Source organism: Salvelinus fontinalis, chromosome 3, assembly GCF_029448725.1.
Source record: "Salvelinus fontinalis isolate EN_2023a chromosome 3, ASM2944872v1, whole genome shotgun sequence".
Taxonomy (NCBI): domain Eukaryota; kingdom Metazoa; phylum Chordata; class Actinopteri; order Salmoniformes; family Salmonidae; genus Salvelinus; species Salvelinus fontinalis.
Window position 1 is genome coordinate 9,674,871 of NC_074667.1, and position 20,047 is coordinate 9,694,917.

The 20,047-nt window shown below is 44.2% G+C and overlaps 1 protein-coding gene across 1 annotated transcript in view; it reads right to left on the bottom strand.

Annotated features, from left to right (window-relative positions):
• LOC129838246 (protein kinase C alpha type-like) overlaps positions 1-20,047 on the bottom strand; it is a 133,832-nt gene that overhangs the window by 35,348 nt on the left and 78,437 nt on the right. Inside the window, exon 3 of the mRNA XM_055905066.1 lies at positions 18,267-18,349. Coding sequence (XP_055761041.1) covers positions 18,267-18,349 — 83 coding nt within the window. The remainder of the gene's footprint in view (positions 1-18,266; positions 18,350-20,047) is intronic.

Below are 20,047 nucleotides of genomic sequence, written 5' to 3' on the forward strand. Positions count from 1 at the left end.
TTGTCTGTGTAAGAAGAGAGAGAGAGAGAGAAGAGGAGAGGGGCAGAGAGAGAGGGGGGGGGGGGGGCAGAGAGAGAGCGAGTGTGAGAAAAGAAACAGGTTGAACTGAAAGCTAGACGATGCGAGGAAACCAGGGAGAAAAAGGTCATAGATCTGGATGCCGTCTAGCACTGACCTGTGTAGCGCAATGCATCCTGTCATCTCTTACTCTCTGCAGCCTCTGAACTGCTGCACTCTCTGAAGAGTGTGTTTTGCCATGGGTGGTGTACTACACCATATTGTGCAGGTGATGAGGTTAGAGACCAGGGTTTCTGCTCTGAGGTGAGAGAAGTCCCTGGTACAGTGTGGACCCCAGGAAGAGTAGCTACTGCCTTGGTTGCAGCTAATGGGGATCCATAATAAAAGGCCAATACTTAAGAGGACTTCAGTGTCTTATGTTGATTCAAAAAGGGATTTATTTATGACACTTTTACTTTCATCCATAGAAGTGAATTACTTCAGTTGAACTCTATTTTATTCAGCCCTGGCCTAAATACGAACCTCAGCCAGCTAGATCTGGACCGGGGGGGGGGGGGGGTTATGGAAGAGTCTGATTAGGCGACAGATTGTGTGACTACAATGAGGTTATGACAACACAGCTCCCTAGGGTGGGTTATGAATGAGACCACCCCCCCGGGTGACAGAGCCTAGTCGGTGCACGTGGTAACAAAACAAAAAAAACACTGGGCATCGCTCACTGCTGCCATGTGGGCACAGCATGGGCATGATGCTGGCACTGTCCAGACGACACACTTTCCCCGGCTGAGCATGAGGCTCTGACCTAAGGATGCAAGGAAGGAGGAGGGGGGGGGGGGGCTTGATGTCATATCTTGCATAACATCTATTGCCCCCCCCCCCCCCTCCCTTTCCTTCTCTTCTCATTTTTATGTTATTCTCTCTTTCCCTCAACGCCTTCTACCCGTGTTTCTCCAAGGTTGGCCTTCAGCAAAGTAAAGAGAAAGTGAGAGATGAGCTCAGAGCACTTTCCATCCATTATGGGGATAAAAAAAAAGAGTGCCGCTTCACCCACGGTTGATCAGAGCACGGGCCTGCTCTTCCAGCAATGTTCAATTATGATGCCCAAGAAAGTGTGGGTAGGTTCAAAAGTCCCAGCGGAGCCCCACTGTGTGTGTGTGTGTATGCATGCGTAAACAAGTGTGTGTGAGCAGTGGGAAACAAGACACGAGCCAGCACAGGGGAAAAACCCCAACCTGCTTTAAAAAGGTCTGCAGCGCCGCTGACACCTCCAGGAACCAGACGCCCTAGGTGACAGAACACAAGGGGGATACGCTTCATGCCAGCAGACCCATTCATAGCCCCTTCCCTCAGTGGGTGTTCCATCAGGAAGTGCTTCACGGTGTAACCTTGCATCCGCAGACCTCACCAAAGCGCCAGAAACCAAGGCTGTGTCCCAAGTGACACCCTACTCCCTATATGGTGCACTACTTTTGACCAAAAGTAGTGCACTACGGAATAAGGTGCCGTTTGGGACGCAGACCCAAATGTTCTCTTAGACAGGCATGCCACAGGACATTAGAGAGACGGACTCAAGGTCCATTAGTGCTCATTAGGAGTTGGAGGAGCTGTTGGTAAACAGAACCTAGGAGACCTTCCCTTCACCAAGTCCTGCTCCGGTGCTGCCGCCACGCTCTTCGAGCTCACTGCTAAACAGAGAGAGGAGTGATACTGCATTACAGAGTTCAAAGGGTCATTTTGGCTGTGTGTCTGTGTGTGTCTGTGTGTGTGTGTGTCTGTGTGTGTGTCTGTGTCTGTGTGTGTGTCTGTGTGTGTGTGTGTGTGTGTGTGTGAGTGAATGGAGTGAGCATCTGTGCACGTCAGTGTTCAGCTTGTGAGTGAGTGAGTAGGACACATCTCACTAGTCTGGAGTGGCTTCCTCTCCATCTGAGCCCAGAGAATAGGTGAAGTCTATCTGGTATATTTTCACCAGAAATACAAATGTTCTATATCAGTGCAGATGAAGGAAATAAGATGAGGTAAGGAAGTCAAGTAAGGCGGTTGAGATGTACCCAGCTATGTACTTTAAGGGAAAGCCATTTTGTGCAGTGGTTCTCTTCGTATAGGTGCATGTTGGGAGCGAATGACCCCAATCATAGAGACAAGTTCTCAAGCACCTTTGATTTGATCTATTGACAGACAGGGAAGGGATTATACACAAATACAGTGCCTTCGGCAAGTATTCAGACCCCTTGACTTTTTCCACATTTTGTTATGTCACAGGCTTATTCTAAAATGGATTTAAAAAATAATACATCAATTTCCACACAATATCGCATAATGACAAAGCGAGTACAGATTTAGATTTTTGTGCAAATGTTTTCTAAATAAAAAAACAGAAATACCTTATTTACATAAGTATTCAGACCCTTTGCTAAGAGACTCGAATTTGAGCTCAGGTGCATCCTATTTCCATTGATCATCCTTGAGGTGTTTCTACAACTTGGAGTTCACTTGTGGTAAATTCAATTGATTGGACATGATTTGGAAAGACACACGCCTGTCTATATAAGGTCCCACAGTTGACAGTGCATGTCAGAGCAAAAACCAAGCCATGAGGTAGAAGGAATTGTCCGTAGAGCTCCGAGACAGGATTACGTAGAAGCGCAGATCTGGGGAAGGGTACCAAAACATTTCTGCAGCATTGAAAGTCCCCAAGAACACAGTGGCCTCCATCATTCTTAAATAGAAGAAGTTTGGAACCACCAAGACTCTTCCTAGAGCTTGGTGGTTCCAAACTGGGCAATCGGGGGAAAAGGGCCTCGGTCAGGGAGGTGACCATGAACCCGATGATCACTCTGATAGAGCTCCTCTGTGGAGATGGGAGAACTTTCCAGAAGGACAACCATCTCTGCAGCACTCCACCAATCAGGCCTTTATGGTAGAGTGGCCAGACAGAAGCCACTCCTCAGTAAAAAGGCACATTGGAGTTTGCCAAAACGCACCTAAAGAACTCTCCGACCATGAGATCAAGATTCTCTGGTTTGATGAAACCAGATTGAACTCTTTGGCCGGAATGCCAAGTGTCACGTCTGGAGGAAACCTGGCACCATCCCTACGGTGAAGCATGGTGGTAGCAGCATCATGCTGTGGGGATGCTTTCAGCAGCAAGGACTGGGAGATTAGTCAGGATCGATGGAAAGATAAATGGAGCAAAGTACAGAGAGATCCTTGATGAAAATCTGCCCCAGAACACTAAAGGACCTGAGACTGGGGCGAAGGTTCACCTTACAACAGGACAACGACCCTTAGCACACAGCCAAGACATTTCAGGAGTGGCTTCGGGACAAGACTCTGAATGTCCTTTAGCGGCCCAGCCAGAGCCCAGACTTGAACCCGATCGAACATCTCTGGAGAGACCTGAAAATAGCTGTGTAGCGATGCTCCCCATCCAACCTGACAGAGCATGAGAGGATCGTACGATACTGAAACATGTGCTGCCAGACTCATTGACAGGCATTACGTGAAGTGGCCCTTTCACCAGCAAAGCAAAAACATTCTAAATATTTAAGTAGACGACAACATTGTTCATTAGGTCTGGTTGCATTTCATTATTTGTAATGAACCCTGTTTAGCCCTTGCGAATAGTTGGAGAGATAGTTGAGGCATACTTGAATGCAGGGCCAAAGTCCATAATAAACATTTACAAGACAGAATAAACACTGTTGTTTTTACCCCTTGTCCCCTGGCTTAAAGGGGCCAAGGGAACACCACAAACACCCTCGTCTCTTCACCATACACCTCTTCTTACTTATAATAATAATGTAATGTATTCAACTGAAATGTGTTTTCCGCATTTCACTCAACCCCTCAATCAGAGAGGTGCAGGGGGCTGTCTTAATCGACATCCACGTCTTCGGCGCCCGGGGAGCAGTGGATTAACTGCCTTGCTCAGGGGCAGAACGAAAGATTTTTACCTTGTCAGCTCAGCGATTCGATCCAGCATCCTTCCGGTTACTGGCCCAATGATCTAACCACTAACATACTATTTAGCAGACACTTATCCAAAGTGACTTACAGTCATGCGTTCATTTTTGTTTAACCTGTTTGGGCTGCAGGGGCAGTATTGAGTAGCTGGATAAAAGGTGCCCATTTCAAACGGCCTCGTACTCAATTCTTGCTCATACAATATGCATATTATTATTACTATTGGATAGAAAACACTCTCTAGTTTCTAAAACCGTTTGAATTATATCTGTGAGTAAAACAGAACTCATTTTGCAGCAAACTTCCTGATAGGAAGTGGAAAATCTGAAATCGATGCTCTGTTCTAGGGCCTGCCTATAAATGTCCTTGATATATATCAGTATACATGCACTTCATATGTCTTCCACTAGATGTCAACAGGCAGTGAGAGAAGAAATGGAGTGTATAACTTGATCTGGGGTCGAATAAATGCTCTTTGTATGACGTGTCACCAGTTTCCTGTTTTCTGGAAAGCGCGTGAAGGGACCTGGTTTTGCCTTCTGTACAGCTGTCATTATAGACGACTAATATCTCCGGCTTTGATTTGATTTGATACATGTGACAATATCATCGTAAAGTATGTTTTTGCAATATAGTTTTATTAGATTATTGAATTTTTTTCGGGACGTTAGGCGTGTTGCTTTGTCTGCGTATGTTCAGGAAGGAGAGCTTCGCGCCACTTTGCTAGCTTTCCGTGCTAATTGACTGGAGAAGAGGACATTCTAAATCCAAACAACGATTGTTCTGGACAAAGGACCCCTTGTACAACATTCTGATGAAAGATCATCAAAAGTAGGACCCATTTTATGATGTTATTTCATATATCTGTCGAACATGTTGTACTAGTAGTTTGCGGCCAGGTTTTGGGCACGCTCTCGCCATAACGTAAACTGCATATCGTAATGAAGTTATTTTTAGAATTCTAACACGGCGATTGCATTAAGAACTAGTGTATCTATTATTTCCTATACAACATGTATTTTTTAGTTATGTTTATGAATAGTTATTTGGTCAGAATATGTGAGTGTCAGAAAAATATCCGGACGTTGTGGGAAAAAGATGCTACGTTAGCACAATGTATAACCACTGATTTCAGCTCTAAATATGGACATTTTCGAACAAAACATAAGTGTATGTATAACCTGATGTTATAGGACTGTCATCTGATGAAGCTTATCAAGGTTAGTCAAAAATGATATATCTTTTGCTGGTTTGTTACGATCGCTAATTTTTGCTGCTGGGGAATGGCTTGTGTTTCTGGCTATTGTGGTAAGCTAATATAATGCTTTATTGTGTTTTCGCTGTAAAACACTTAAGAAATCGGAAATATTGGCTGGAATCACAAGATGCCCGTCTTTCATTTGCTGTACACCATGTATTTTTCAGAAATGTTTTATGATGAGTATTTAGGTATTTGACGTTGGTGTCTGTAATTACTCTGGCTGCTTCGGTGCCATTTCTGACGGTAGCTGTGATGGTAGCTGCAATGTAAAACTGATTTATAGCTCAAATATGCAAATTTTTTGAACAAAACATAGATTTATTGAATAACATGTTATAAGACTGTCATCTGATGAAGTTGTTTCTTGGTTAGTTTGGTTGGTTTTTGGTTAGTTAGGTTGGTTTTGTGCATGCTACCTGTGCTGTGAAAAATGTCTGTCCTTTTTTGTATTTGGTGGTAACATAAATATACGTGGTGTTTTCGCTGTAAAACATTTTAAGAATCAGACATGTTGGCTGGATTCACAAGATGTTTATCTTTCAAATGCTGTATTGGACTTGTTAAATGTGTGTTCAAAATATATTTTGAATTTCGCGCCCTGCACTTGAAGTGGCTGTTGTCATATTGTGCCCGGCTTCGGGCTTGCAGCCAGAAGAAGTTAAAACCTCTCTTGGGTACATGAGACGTTAGCGTCCCACCTCTTCAACAGCCAGTGAAACTGCTGGGCGCCAAATTCGAATACAGAAACACTCATTGTAAAAATTCCGAAAACAAAACATATTTGACATAGGTTTAAAGATGAACTTCTTGTGAATCCAACCACGGTGTCAGAATTTAAAAATGCTTTACGGCGAAAGCATACCTTACGATTATTTGAGAACATAGCCCAGCAGACAAATCATTACAAACAGTAACCAGCCAAGTAGAAGAGTTACACAAGTTAGAAATAGAGATAAAATTAATCCCTTACATTTGATGATCTTCATATGGTTGCACTCAGCATACATTCATTTACTCAATAAATGTTCCTTTTGTTCGATAAAGTCTCTTTATATCCAAAAACCTCCGTTTTGTTTTCTTCAGTAATCCACAGGCTCAAACGCAGTCAAAACAGGCAGATAAATCCAAATTGTATCCGTAAAGTTCATAGAAACATGTCAAACTATATTTATATTCAATCCTCAGGTTGTTTTTAGCCTAAATAATCCATAATATTTCAACAGGACAATAATGTCGTCAATTTAAAAGGTAAACAAGAAAGGCACTCTCTCGGTCGCGCGCATGAAAAAGCTCTGTGACACTTTTAGGGTCCACTCATTCAGACTGCTCTTACTTCCTAATTTTTCAGAATACAAGCCTGAAACAATTTCTAAAGACTGTTGACATCTAGTGGAAGGCATAGGAACTGCAATTTCAGTCCTAAGTCAATGGATACTGTAATGGCATTGAATAGAAGAAAAAAAAAAGAAAAAAAAAACTACTTCCTGAATGGATTTCTCTCAGTTTTTTGCCTGCCAAATCAGTTATGTTATACTCACAGACACTATTTTAACAGTTTTGGAAACTTTAGAGTGTTTTCTATCCAAATCTACCAGTTATATGCATGTCATATCTTCTGGGCCCGAGAAGCAGGCAGTTTAATTTGGGCATGCTTTTCATCCAAAATTCAGAATGCTGCCACCTACCCTAGAGAAGTTAATGTATGGGCGGTGCCGGGTATCGAACCCGCTATGCTGGCGTTGCAAGCACCATGCTCTACCAGCAAAAGCTTATTTTTTTATTTTCTCTTCTCATTTTATTCTCTTCTCACCTGACTGGTCAGTCGTTGGACCCCACAGTTCTTCAGTCCTGGTCCTAGAGAACCACAGGGTGTGCAGGTTTTTGGATTCAACTATTCAAGGGCTTTGTGATTGGGTGACAGAGTGTGTTAGTGCTGGGCTGGAATAAAAGCCTGCCCTGTGGGTCTCTAGGACCAGTGATTGAAGAACAACTTCGGTCAGGTTGAGGGGCACATTGTGCTTAATGCAAATGATACGCATATATACAGTACACCACAATATAGAAGATTCATTTCATACTTCTGCTACAGGCTTTGCATGATTCATTCTTGTTCCAGTAAAACTGTTAGAGTAGGAATGAGTTGTGCTTTTATGACTTCATATATCACTCTCACGAAGTGAAGGAAAATGTATGACTAAACAGCCACGATTGTTTCCGTACACAACATATAAAAGCCTGTGGAAATATTTACATTTGACATCTTAGTCATTTGAAAATGTATAATAGGAAATATGGGGTAGCTAGTTTGAATGGGCCTGATACTGCTGATAAAACTAATAATAGTATAATTTACAGGTGCTATGTAAGTTTGTCAGTAGAGGAGATGCTGGATCATCAGCCAGTACAAACACAAACTCAGTTGATCCACATCCAGTACTAACACAGACCCAGAACAGCCGGCTTCAGCAAATACTAACACAGACCCAGTACAGCCGGCTTCAGCAAATACTAACACAGACCCAGTACAGCCGGCTTCAGCAAATACTAACACAGACCCAGAACAGCCGGCTTCAGCAAATACTAACACAGACCCAGTACAGTCGGCTTCAGCAAATACTAACACAGACCCAGTACAGCCGGCTTCAGCAAATACTAACACAGACCCAGTACAGCCGGCTTCAGCAAATACTAACACAGACCCAGTACAGCCGGATTCAGCAAATACTAACACAGACCCAGTACAGCCGGCTTCAGCAAATACTAACACAGACCCAGTACAGCCGGCTTCAGCAAATACTAACACAGACCCAGTACAGCCGGCTTCAGCAAATACTAACACAGACCCAGTACAGCCGGATTCAGCAAATACTAACACAGACCCAGTACAGCCGGCTTCAGCAAATACTAACACAGACCCAGTACAGCCGGCTTCAGCAAATACTAACACAGAACCAGTACAGCCGGCTTCAGCAAATACTAACAGACCCAGTACTGGCAGCTTCAGCAAGTACTAACACAGACCCAGTACTGGCAGCTTCAGCAAGTACTAACACAGACCCAGTACAGCCGGCTTCAGCAAATACTAACACAGACCCAGTACAGCCGGCTTCAGCAAATACTAACACAGACCCAGTACAGCCGGTTTCAGCAAATACTAACACAGACCCAGTACAGCCGGTTTCAGCAAATACTAACACAGACCCAGTACAACCGGCTTCAGCAAATACTAACAGACCCAGTACAGCCGGCTTCAGCAAATACTAACACAGACCCAGTACTGGCAGCTTCAGCAAATAATAACACAGACCCAGTACAGCCGGCTTCAGCAAACACTAACACAGACCCAGCACTGGCAGCTTCAGCAAATACTAACACAGACCCAGAACAGCCGGCTTCAGCAAATACTAACACAGACCCAGTACAGCCGGATTCAGCAAATACTAACACAGACCCAGTACTGGCAACTTCAGCAAATACTAACACAGACCCAGTACAGCCGGCTTCAGCAAATACTAACACAGACCCAGTACAGCCGGCTTCAGCAAATACTAACACAGACCCAGTACAGCCGGCTTCAGCAAGTACTAACACAGACCCAGTACAGCCGGCTTCAGCAAATACTAACACAGACCCAGTACAGCCGGCTTCAGCAAATACTAACACAGACCCAGTACAGCCGGCTTCAGCAAATACTAACAGACCCAGTACAGCCGGTTCCAGCAAATACTAACACAGACCCAGTACAGCCGGTTTCAGCAAATACTAACACAGACCCAGTGCAGCCGGCTTCAGCAAATACTAACACAGACCCAGTACAGCCGGTTTCAGCAAATACTAACACAGACCCAGTACAGCCGGCTTCAGCAAATACTAACACAGACCCAGTACTGGCAGCTTCAGCAAGTACTAACACAGACCCAGTACAGCCGGCTTGAGCAAATACTAACACAGACCCAGTACTGGCAGCTTCAGCAAGTACTAACACAGACCCAGTACAGCTGGTTTCAGCAAATACTAACACAGACCCAGTACTGGCAGCTTCAACAAGTACTAACATAGACCCAGAACAGCTGGCTTCAGCAAATACTAACACAGACCCAGTACAGCAAATACTAACACAGACTCAGTACTGGCAGCTTCAGCAAGTACTAACACAGACCCAGTACAACTGGCTTCAGCAAGTACTAACACAGACCCAGGTGAAGTACAGGCAGCCTCATCCAGTACCAGCACAACCAGAGGTGTACAGCCAGCATCAGATACAAGCAGCTCAGACCCTAAGAGAACAGTTTCTGCTCCACCAAATGACCCAGCAGATTGGCCCCCAGTCTAAACAGACTTCATGAGGACTGAGTTAGTGAGCAGAGGTCCATTCAAACCAGGACTGGATTTTTCTTACCCTAAAGACAAGTCTAGAAGAGGCTTATTACAGACACAGCTGTCAAATGGGGAAAAGATTAGCAGGAGCTGGCTTTCATACTCAATCAAAAACAACACTGTGTATTGTTTTTCCTGTAAGCTCTTTTCTACAAAAGACTACAAAATAATAAAGGCGTGAATGACTGGTCAAATTTCAACGCCATTCTGAAACACCATGAGGGTAGTCCTGAACACACACACAATGTGATTAAGTAGAGAGAACTTGATCTGCTCCTAAGTCGGGGACAGACTCTTGGCCAGACACAAATTACAATTTGGGAGGCTGAAAGAAAGAGATGGCGGGATGTCCTTAAACGTTTAATAAGTATCACCCAGTCTCTGGCTGAAAGAAACCTAAAACTCTTCCAACCAGATAATGGAAACTTCCTAAAAGAGGTTGAATTACAGGAAAAATTTGACCCCGTTCTGGAAAATCATCTCAGCAAAATTAAAGATGGAAGAGACACATGCTCATTACCTTGGGAAGCGCACACAGAATGAGCTGATACAGATTGTGAGTGACAAGACTCTGGAAGCAAGAGACTCAAAGTACTTCTCCATTATCTTGGACTGTACACCTGACATTAGTCACCAGGAGCAAATGGCCATTATTCTGAGAAGCGTGGTTTTAAATGAAAAGCCAGAGATCAAGGAGCACTTCCTCGGCTTTGTGAATGTTGAGGTTACAACAGGCTTGAATCTGTCCACTGTCATCTTCGATAAGCTGAACGAGCTGAAGATTCCATTTGAAGATTACAGAGGGCAAGCTTATGACAATAGGGCCAACATGAAGGGCAAGCACCAAGGAGTACAAGCCAGACTGCTCAATAAAAATCCCAGAGGCGTGTTCGTCCCATGTGGAGCACTCTAAACTTTGTCATTGCAGTTGCTGCCGAATCGTCAAAAGATGCAGCTGTTTTTTTTGTTGAGCATGTGCCAAAGCTCTTCACCTTCTTTTCAGCTGGCACACAAAGATGGAGTGTTTTGAAGAAACACGTGGAAATAACCGTGAATTAATTTAGTGACACGAGATGGGAGAGTAGGCTCCAAGGTGTTCATGCAATCAGGTATCAGGCTTCTGAGGTTCGGGAGGCATTACTGGAAGCCAGACAGATGATCAACAATCCTGTTGGCCAAAGTGGAGGCACAAGCACTCGCAGATATAGTTGGGTCCTACGGCTTCTTGATTTGATGTGTCGTATGGTGTGAGATACCGACAATGACAAACAAGGTGAACAAGCTCCTCCAATCCGCCTCGATGCAGTTGTATATCGCAGTGAATTTAATCTCAAATGAAAAGGGCTCCCTCAGTACCGTACATACCGGGAAACACGTACATACTGGGAAACTCTGAGGCCCAGAAGAAATGAATGTGGAGGCTGTTCTGAAAGAGAAGAGACTGAGAATCAGCAAGAGGCATTTCAGCTACGAGGCTCCTGATGAACCAGTGACTGAGGCACTGAAAAAGTCAACTACTTCAACATTGTGATCGAGTCTGCTGTGACATCCATGATGAGAGATTTGAAACACTCAACCAGGAGAAAACCACATATGGGGTGCTGCTGAACTTCAGCACTGCCTCTCAGATGTCCAGTGAATCTTTAAAGGCTCACTGCATGGAAGTTGAAAACACTCTTAACCTTCAGAGATGACTGTGACATCAGTGGAATGGATCTGGCACACGAGACTCAGAATGTACCTCATCTGCCATCAGATAAGATGACTGCCTTTGAGCTGCTTTCCTTTCTCTGTGAGAAAAACCTGGAGGAACTCTATCCTAACCGTTGGATAGCCCTAAGAATTGCAGTCACCCTACCAGTAGCATCGTCAGAGAGGAGCTTTTCAAAATGAAAGCTCATCAAAAGCTACCTGAGGTCTTCCATGTCACAGGAACGTGTGAGTGGTCTGGCCATCGCGAGCATAAATCATGACGTGGGGGAAACGCATGTCCTACGATGACATCATTGGTGATTCTGCATCAAGAAAGTGCAGAAGAGGAATATTTTGACGGTAAGATTTTAATTCAAACATTCAAATGTTTTTTCACTTGGTAACATTTAAGATTGTATGGCAGAAGTGTATTTGTGTAAATGATGTGTAAATGTAAATGCTTCACTAACTATGTGACACACTTTCGCAATTTCTTCCAGACAGTCCAGATAGACCGGTGGCCATGCTGATGCTGAAAATGCCCAGGCTGTAAAGGGAACCAAAGTTAATCACACAGCTGTATAGGTTTTATTTGACTATTTTGAGACATCTAGCTGCAGCCATAGCCAATAGGATTATGTTTACATTGTATAGACAAAGCTAATTGTTTAATATTGTGAGGACTGGACTAATTACCAGGCAGCAGAGCCAAAGCTCAGTGCTATATTTTTTTATTTTATATTTTCTACAATTTCTTGTTTATGTTAATATTCACTTATCTTAAGATTCTACAAACAATATTTGATTCTGTTTTATATAAGTCTACTTATTCTTAGACCGACAGATGGAGCAAACTGTTTTAAAGGAGGGAGGATTGTAGTGCCAGCACTGGGATGTCAGGCGTGGCTGTGTGGCAATGGTAAATGGTTTACATGGCTCACGGGTCCGGTAGGAGGGCCCCTTAGCAGAATTCTGCTTAGGGCCCCAGGGAGGTCAGGACCGGCTCTGAGTGAGAAAATAAGCATGATCTCAATAACATTGTTTTGAAAGTATTCACATTCACAAGTAATCTATTAACAACATTGTACATACAGGCATTGATAACCAGATCACTCCATATATACATGCATATAAACAACTATGATGACTGATATGAGGTTATATTCCCACCACATCAGCAGATGGTAGTAATGAGTAATATCTCATGTTCATTCAACGTCTCGCTTTCATTTAGTGCCGTTTGATCAAGTAGCCTGCATGACAGTGGATCATAATAATTAGCTCTGTGTGGTACGAGGAACCTCATTAGCCACACAGACTCAATGATCTGACACCATTCATTTGTGTGGCAGGGACAAGAGGCATTCAGCCTCGCATCCTGTGCATTGAGGCATTGGTGGTGTCCAAAAGGGCAACCTATTTCCTAAGTAGTGCACTACTTTTGAACAGAGCCCCTGGTCAAAAGCAGTGCCCTATACAGGGAATAGGGTACCATTTGGGAAGCAGATATAATAAAAAATGATTCAAACACGAGGCTCATTAAAGCAACCTCATTAACAACATGTATTAAGCTTGGTGACCCCCCCCCCCCCCCTCCCACAAACTTCCTCAGCCACACTGAATTAATGGGGCTGCTGTAGTCTAGTTAGCCTGGGTCTCAATCATGAATGTAATTCTATGTGACAGTGATCAGAAGCTCCAGCGGAGCAGCGCAGGCCCCGATGACTGTGCTGAGAGAGAGAAAGAAATAAATGAGAGAAGAGGGGGAGACAGTGTGTGTGTGTGTGTGTGTGTGAGAGAGAGAGAGAGATGAGAGCGGAGAAAAGAGAGAGAAAGAGAGATGAGAGAGCGGAGAAAGAAGAGAGAAAGAGAGGAGAGAGAGGGAGAGAGGAGAAAGAAAGAGATGAGAGAGAGGGAGAGAGGAGAAAGAAAGAGATGAGAGAGCGTAGAAAGAAGAGAGAAAGAGAGGAGAGAGGGAGAGAGGATAAAGAAAGAGATGAGAGAGCAGAGAAAGAGAGAAAGAGAGGAGAGAGAGGGAGAGAGGAGAAAGAAAGAAAGAGGAAAGAAAGAGAGAAGAGAAGAGAGAAAGAGAGGAGAGAAAGTCAGCGCGGGAGAGAGAAAGAGAAAGGGAGGAGCGAGAGGTCATGGGTTTTCATTTGGCTAAAGGACCAGGGACAGCAGCACCCTGCGCTCCACTGTACATGTCAACACTAAAGAAACGAGACAAAAAGCGGGTGCTAAGCACAAAAATGTCGTTTTGAATTTCCAGCACTCGGTGTGTGAGCCACATTCTCTTCGGAACGTCTGACACAGAGTGGAGGCTGCTGAGGGGAGGATGGAATGGCATCAAACATATGGAAACCATGTGTTTGTTGTATTTGATACCATTCCATCTAATTCCGCTCCAGCCATTACCACAAGCCCGTCCTCCCCAATTAAGGTGCCGCCAACCTCCTGTGGTCTGGCATGCAAGCGCAGGGGCATGTGCTACTGAGAGCACACGCTGGTATTCGACTCCGTTGGGGGCGAGGGGTGAAAAGGAGGAGAGGGGGGTTGGAGTATGCCAGAGACGGGCATGATTACATCATAGAGACATGGGCGGCTAGCAGGCTACATTTACCGTCAGGCATGCGGCAGGGCCTACTCAGGCTCCTGGGTTCATATACTGGGGAGGTAGGAAGGATGGGTCCTTCATGACAGCCACTGGCTCTCTCAGGCAGCATCCCCAATGACAACCTATTCCCTATATAGTGCACTGTTTTGAGACCAGGACTCGATGGCTGCGTTTACACAGGCATACACAATTCAGATTCCCACCCCCCACCCCCCCCACTAATTGCTCGTTCGACCAATCACATCAGATACGTTCACATCTGATCTGTGAAAATAACAATTAGTGAAAAAAAAGATCAGAACTGGTCTGCCTGAGTAAACACAGCCTATGTATTACCCCGAGTAGTACACCATGTAAGGAATAGGGTGTCATTAGGAATGCAGGCATCTGTGTTTCATCTCCATGGCCCTGTCGGGGGACCAGGAAGTCCATGCATTATTAATAGTGATGGGGGAAAAATTGATACAGTTACATATCGGGATGTTATTTCTGCCGATATAGTGTATCGCTTTGACAATATTGCAATGTTATTTTTGTGCTAGTTGGCTGTACCTGAAACAAAACTCCACTATTTTCCCTTCATACTTTGTTATCAATTAGGGAACCAATTGTATTTCCATGACTGATCAAATCTATTTTATTCATGGCTCTCTCTCGTCTCTCTGCGGCAGACATATGGTGAGCAATATGTTTGGAACATCGAAAAAAATCAGTCTCGAATCGCAATACATATAGAATCGTGAGAATCGCAATACATATCATACCGCCAAATAAGTATCGTGATTTCATATTGTTAGGTTCCTGGCAATTCCCAGCCCTAATTATTAACCAAGCTTGTTCTGCAAAACACTACACATACTAGCCAAGCCTCTGTCGGCAACAAAGAGCAGAGTGGCCAATTGAAACCATTTTGAAGCAGTTAACTGCACTAATCTAGCTAATTAACCCTCAATGTGCCTCCGGGAAAACATAGCCCTATAGCTCAAGTGGAAAGGGTGGTATTTGGAGATTGGTTGACGCGAGTGCAACAGTTTTTCATTAGAACTTTACAGTACACTTTGCTTAAGGAACCTATTCTTCACTATGTTTGCTTTTCCATATTGCTGAAGTGCCCTAAGTTAGACATAGTCAGGGCTAGGGTCCCAAATGGCACCCTATTCCTTCTTTAGTGCACTACTTCTGACCAGAGCCCTATGGAAAGTAGTGCACAATATAGGCAATAGGGTCCCATTTGGGAGAGAACCATTGTTTATGCTCCTACTATTCACCCTTTATTTTGGATTCTGCCCACCTAGCAATTTTTGTTGCTAGGGAAAACTGCACATAGCGCTAACATGTGCAGTGAATCTATCCCGGCGGACAATTCACACTGTACAACCTCCCTGCGTCCCAAATGGCACCCTATTCCCTATATAGTGCACTAAATGGGCCCATTTAGTGCACTAAATGCGTATCCCATGTGGAATGGGCTAAATGGTCAAGATGTGGGCATTTCGCGAGGCTAACGTTGGCTCGTGGCGGTCATTATAGCTACATTAGCAGACTCAAAAGAACAACGCACACTTTTTGTTCGGATGCATTCTGTAAGCCCATGAACCAGACACTTTTCAGTAGGAACAGTGCTTTTCTTACATTATGTAACTCAACCATCTGTTACTGTAATGCTGAGAAATGTGGCCACAGATGACTGATTTGCTAATAACATATCTGATAGCGACTTCAGATCTAGGGCACCCTATGTTCTTCACAAGTTTAAGTCTGGGGGTTGGTAAGCTGGTCCTAGATCTGTGCCTAATGACAACTTCTGCCCTAATAAATCCATAAAGTTGGATTACTATAATTGACATGAACATATATTTGGAATGCTGACAAAATGGGGAGTTACCTGCTGCCCTTATCATTATAACCCCTCCAAGCCCCACTAGCGAAGAAAATCTCTTAGCACAGGGGTGTCAAACTCATTCCATGGACGACCTAGCGCAGGGTCTCCCGAGCTCGGTTCTTGGGATCCAATAGAGGTGCATGTTTTGTTTTTTGCCCTAGCACTCCACAGCTGATTCAAATAATCAACTGATTATCAAGCTTTGATCATCTGAATCAGCTGTGTTACACCATGCCCAAACCAGACGCCATCGTGCGCAAAATAATTTTGTCCAAACGCGATCATGAAACGCAGGTTGAAATATATAAAAAAAACTCTGTACCAATTATATTCATTTGGGGACAGGTCGAAAAGCATGAAACATTTATGGCAATTTAGCTTGCTGTTGCTAGCTAATTTATCCTGGGATATAAACATTGTGTTGTTATTTTACCTGAAACGCACAAGGTCCTCTACTCCGACAATGAATCCACACATAAAACGGTCAACCGAATCGTTTCTAATCATTGCTCCTCCTTCCAGGCTTCTTTTTCTTCTTTGGACTTTATATGGCTTTTGGCAACTAACTTTCATAATAAGGTGCATTACCACAACCGACCTCAGTTCATCTTTCAATCACCCACGTGGGCATATGTTCCTAAAAATCAATGAGGAGATGGCACGTGGGTATATGCTTCTAAAAACTAATGAGGAGATGGGAGAGGCAGGACTTGCATCGCGTTCTGTGTCACAAATAGAATCAACTTCTATTTTAGCGCCTGGCAACGTAGACGCTCGTTGGCGCGCGCGAGCAGCTTGGGTGCAATGATTGAATAACATGTATGTGTACATTAATTTAGCAATGCTCGCACACGCCACGCAACCGGTGTGGCCAGCACGTTAGGGCAAAACCCAAAACATGCACCCCTTGGGTTCCCGAGGACTCGAGTTTGGGAGACGCTGGCCTAGTGTCTGCTGCTTTTTGGTTTTGCCTTTTAATTAAGACCTAGACAACCAAGTGAGGGGAGTTCCTTACTAATTAGTGGCCTTAAGTCATCAATCAGGTAGTACTTTCTTTAGAGCATGTGTGTCAGCCGCGGGGCGTTCTATTAAAGGCAGCGGACGGTTGAGGAGCTTGAATGACACATCTCCCGTTACGGGGCCACCCGGAGAACGCCATGAGAGGGAGAAAGAAGTTGAGTCCCAAATGGCATCACATTGCCTATATAGTGCACTCTTGGACCAGGGCTCTGGTCAAAACTAGTGCACTCTATAGGGAATAGGATGTGTTTTGGGATGCAAACAGTCAGAGCTGTGCTGCTAGGCCAGGCTAGTGTACCTTCACACCTAACGTGCTAGGAAGCCACACTCCCACAGAGGAAAGTACTAGGAGTCACTCTTCATCCACTGCTATGGAATCGAAGTGGTGATCCAAGTAAGATTTATTCAGGAGAGATTTATGCACTAAATAATTCAACATAGATGCTGAAAGTTAATGTAATATATTTTCATGTGATGTCAAGAGTGCCAAGTATGACACTGGTGTGGGTTGTCATTTAGTTAGACTACTGGGCCCAGTCAAAAGTCTTAAATCATGGGGGATCTCCCCATGTCCCGGCTCTTAACAGGGAGTAAACGAGTGTACACTTCGGAGTGGACCTGGAAGTGTCCTCGAGTGATATAATGACTGGGACAAAGTCACCCCTCAGAAGATAGAATTATGTATATTGAGGTGAAACGAGGTAAGCTGGCCATCAGCTGGTATGATTCATCCAGAGCCCTGTTCATTATCCGACTTCCTGCCAGAGTGAGAGATTACAACAGTGTCACTGAACTTGAAGTGACCGGTTGCGTTCATTAGGCATCAAATTGAGAAGAAAAAAACCCACACTGAAACGGGAAGGGACCACCTGGACTTGTCCATTTTGTTTCCCGTTTCAAAACGCACCGTTTTAAATGGAAAGTTCTTGTCAGGTGTTTGAAAGTAGAGTACAGAGCCAACTTCTTTATGATACCAAACCAAAGAACTCTGCCGAAATTCAATTCCGACAACTTCAAGCCAAAAAAACTAGCCTGACTGGCCTCCCAATACACAGAGCAAGGTGATGTACGATACTACATCTCTGGGCCTCCACACAAAATGATCTCCTGTCAGACAAGGAGCAGACTCATTCTTCTTCCTTAATGCTCAGCCCCGGTCAACGAGACAAGGCCGTTCGGTCCGTCCTGCAAGGCTGTCACTTTGAGAGTAACCATATACTCAATTTGCGTCCCAAAAGGCACCCTATACCAACATATTTATACACTATATGGTAATAGGGTGCCATTTGGGACGCAGGCTTAGAAGAGATGTGCCTTGGCGGTGCCCCCTTTCGCTAGGGGTGCATTTTGGGAGGGGTACATTGACAGAAGCTTAGGGACCCTAAGAGTGGAGAGGCTGTGAGAACATGAGGGGTAGAGGGTGGGGTACAGCTACTTACGTCTGTGTCGGGACCCTTATCCGCACCGGGGCAAGAGAACGTGACAAACTCATGGCACCTCTTGTGGACCACGAAACAGCAAACTGCAGAGAGAGAGAGAGAGAGAGAGAGAGAGAGAGAGAGAGAGAGAAGAAGAGTGAGTCAACTTGATTTGTTTTACTGTATCATAGCTTTAGCAGATCTAAATTAGCCTGAAGTCTTGCAAGACATACAACAGACACCACTAAGAGCAGAGTGGGGAAAACATGATGTCTGGCCAATCATCTCTCCAGATGGCTTGTACAGCCTATGGCAGCCAAAGTACTGTACCACTACCTCCTCACTGTCTCACAGGCCTTACGGGCACACACAAACACACACAACGGCAAGGCACAGAGCTCCTAATTCTCACAGCATCATTGAGTACACCCAGTGTTTGGCTACACTAGCACCACATTGGAAACCGAGCTGAGCTCAGACACTGGGGGATAATAGTGGTGGTGGAGCTGAGTGTATTGGCTGCTTGAATAATAGATGGTCTCTGATGGCTCTGTCTTTTAGCTTGGCTGCAGGTTGCTGGCTGTGCCTATAGATCTCTCAGAATTGTAGCTATACCTTTTGTCTCCGTCTATCTCTTTCCCTCTCTCCGAACTATAGTATACTGAACAAAAATATAAATGCAACATGTACAGTGTTGGTCCCATATTTCATGGGGAAATAAAAAAATAAATGTTGTTAGCTCTATGCTAAATGTTCTTAGCTCTATGCTAAATGTTGTTAGCTAAATGTTGTTAGCTCTGTGCTAAATGTTGTTAGCTCTGTGCTAAATGTTGTTAGCTCTGTGCTAAATGGTGTTAGCTCTGTGCTAAATGGTGTTAGCTCTGTGCTAAATGGTGTTAGCTCTGTGCTAAATGGTGTTAGCTCTGTGCTAAATGGTGTTAGCTCTGTGCTAAATGGTGTTAGCTCTATGTTAAATGGTGTTAGCTCTATGCTAAATGGTGTTAGCTCTATGCTAAATGGTGTTAGCTCTATGCTAAATGGTGTTAGCTCTATGCTAAATGTTGTTAGCTCTATGCTAAATGTTGTTAGCTCTATGCTAAATGTTGTTAGCTCTATGCGAAATGTTGTTAGCGCTATACGAAATGTTGTTCGCGCTATACAAAATGTTGTTCGCGCTATACAAAATGTTGTTCGCGCTATACAAAATGTTGTTCGCGCTATACGAAATGTTGTTCGCTCTATACTAAATGTTGTTCGCTCTATACTAAATGTTGTTCGCACTATACTAAATGTTGTTCGCTCTACACTAAATGATACCACTGTAGATCAATAGCATTGATGTTCAGAGATGCACCGCAGTTAACAGCTACCACTAGTAATTGTTAGCCCTTTGACCTTTTCATGACCCAATTACTCAACAGAACCAGCCTAGCGGAGTATCGGCTGGGCCTACATTTATTCAGGAAGTCTGATCTGGCTGAAACCCAGTAAGCATCAAGGCCAATGTCTCATGTTAACATTAATGATGGCCAAATCAATATCAACAACCCTGTCCCATCTCACCACCTCCCATCCCTGAGATACTGGCTTGCCAATAACCCCGCAAGACCACAACCCATAACTTATATTACCACAGCCACCCATATGAAAGCCGCCACACCGTAAATCCAAATGATCAATAACTTCCATAAATCTGCAGTATAGCCGGCAAATGGTCTGAAGCATCCAGATCATTACGAACTGCCACACGACGCCACAGAGTGCCATAAGCGAGTAAACAGCGAGTAGGGTCGCAACAAACC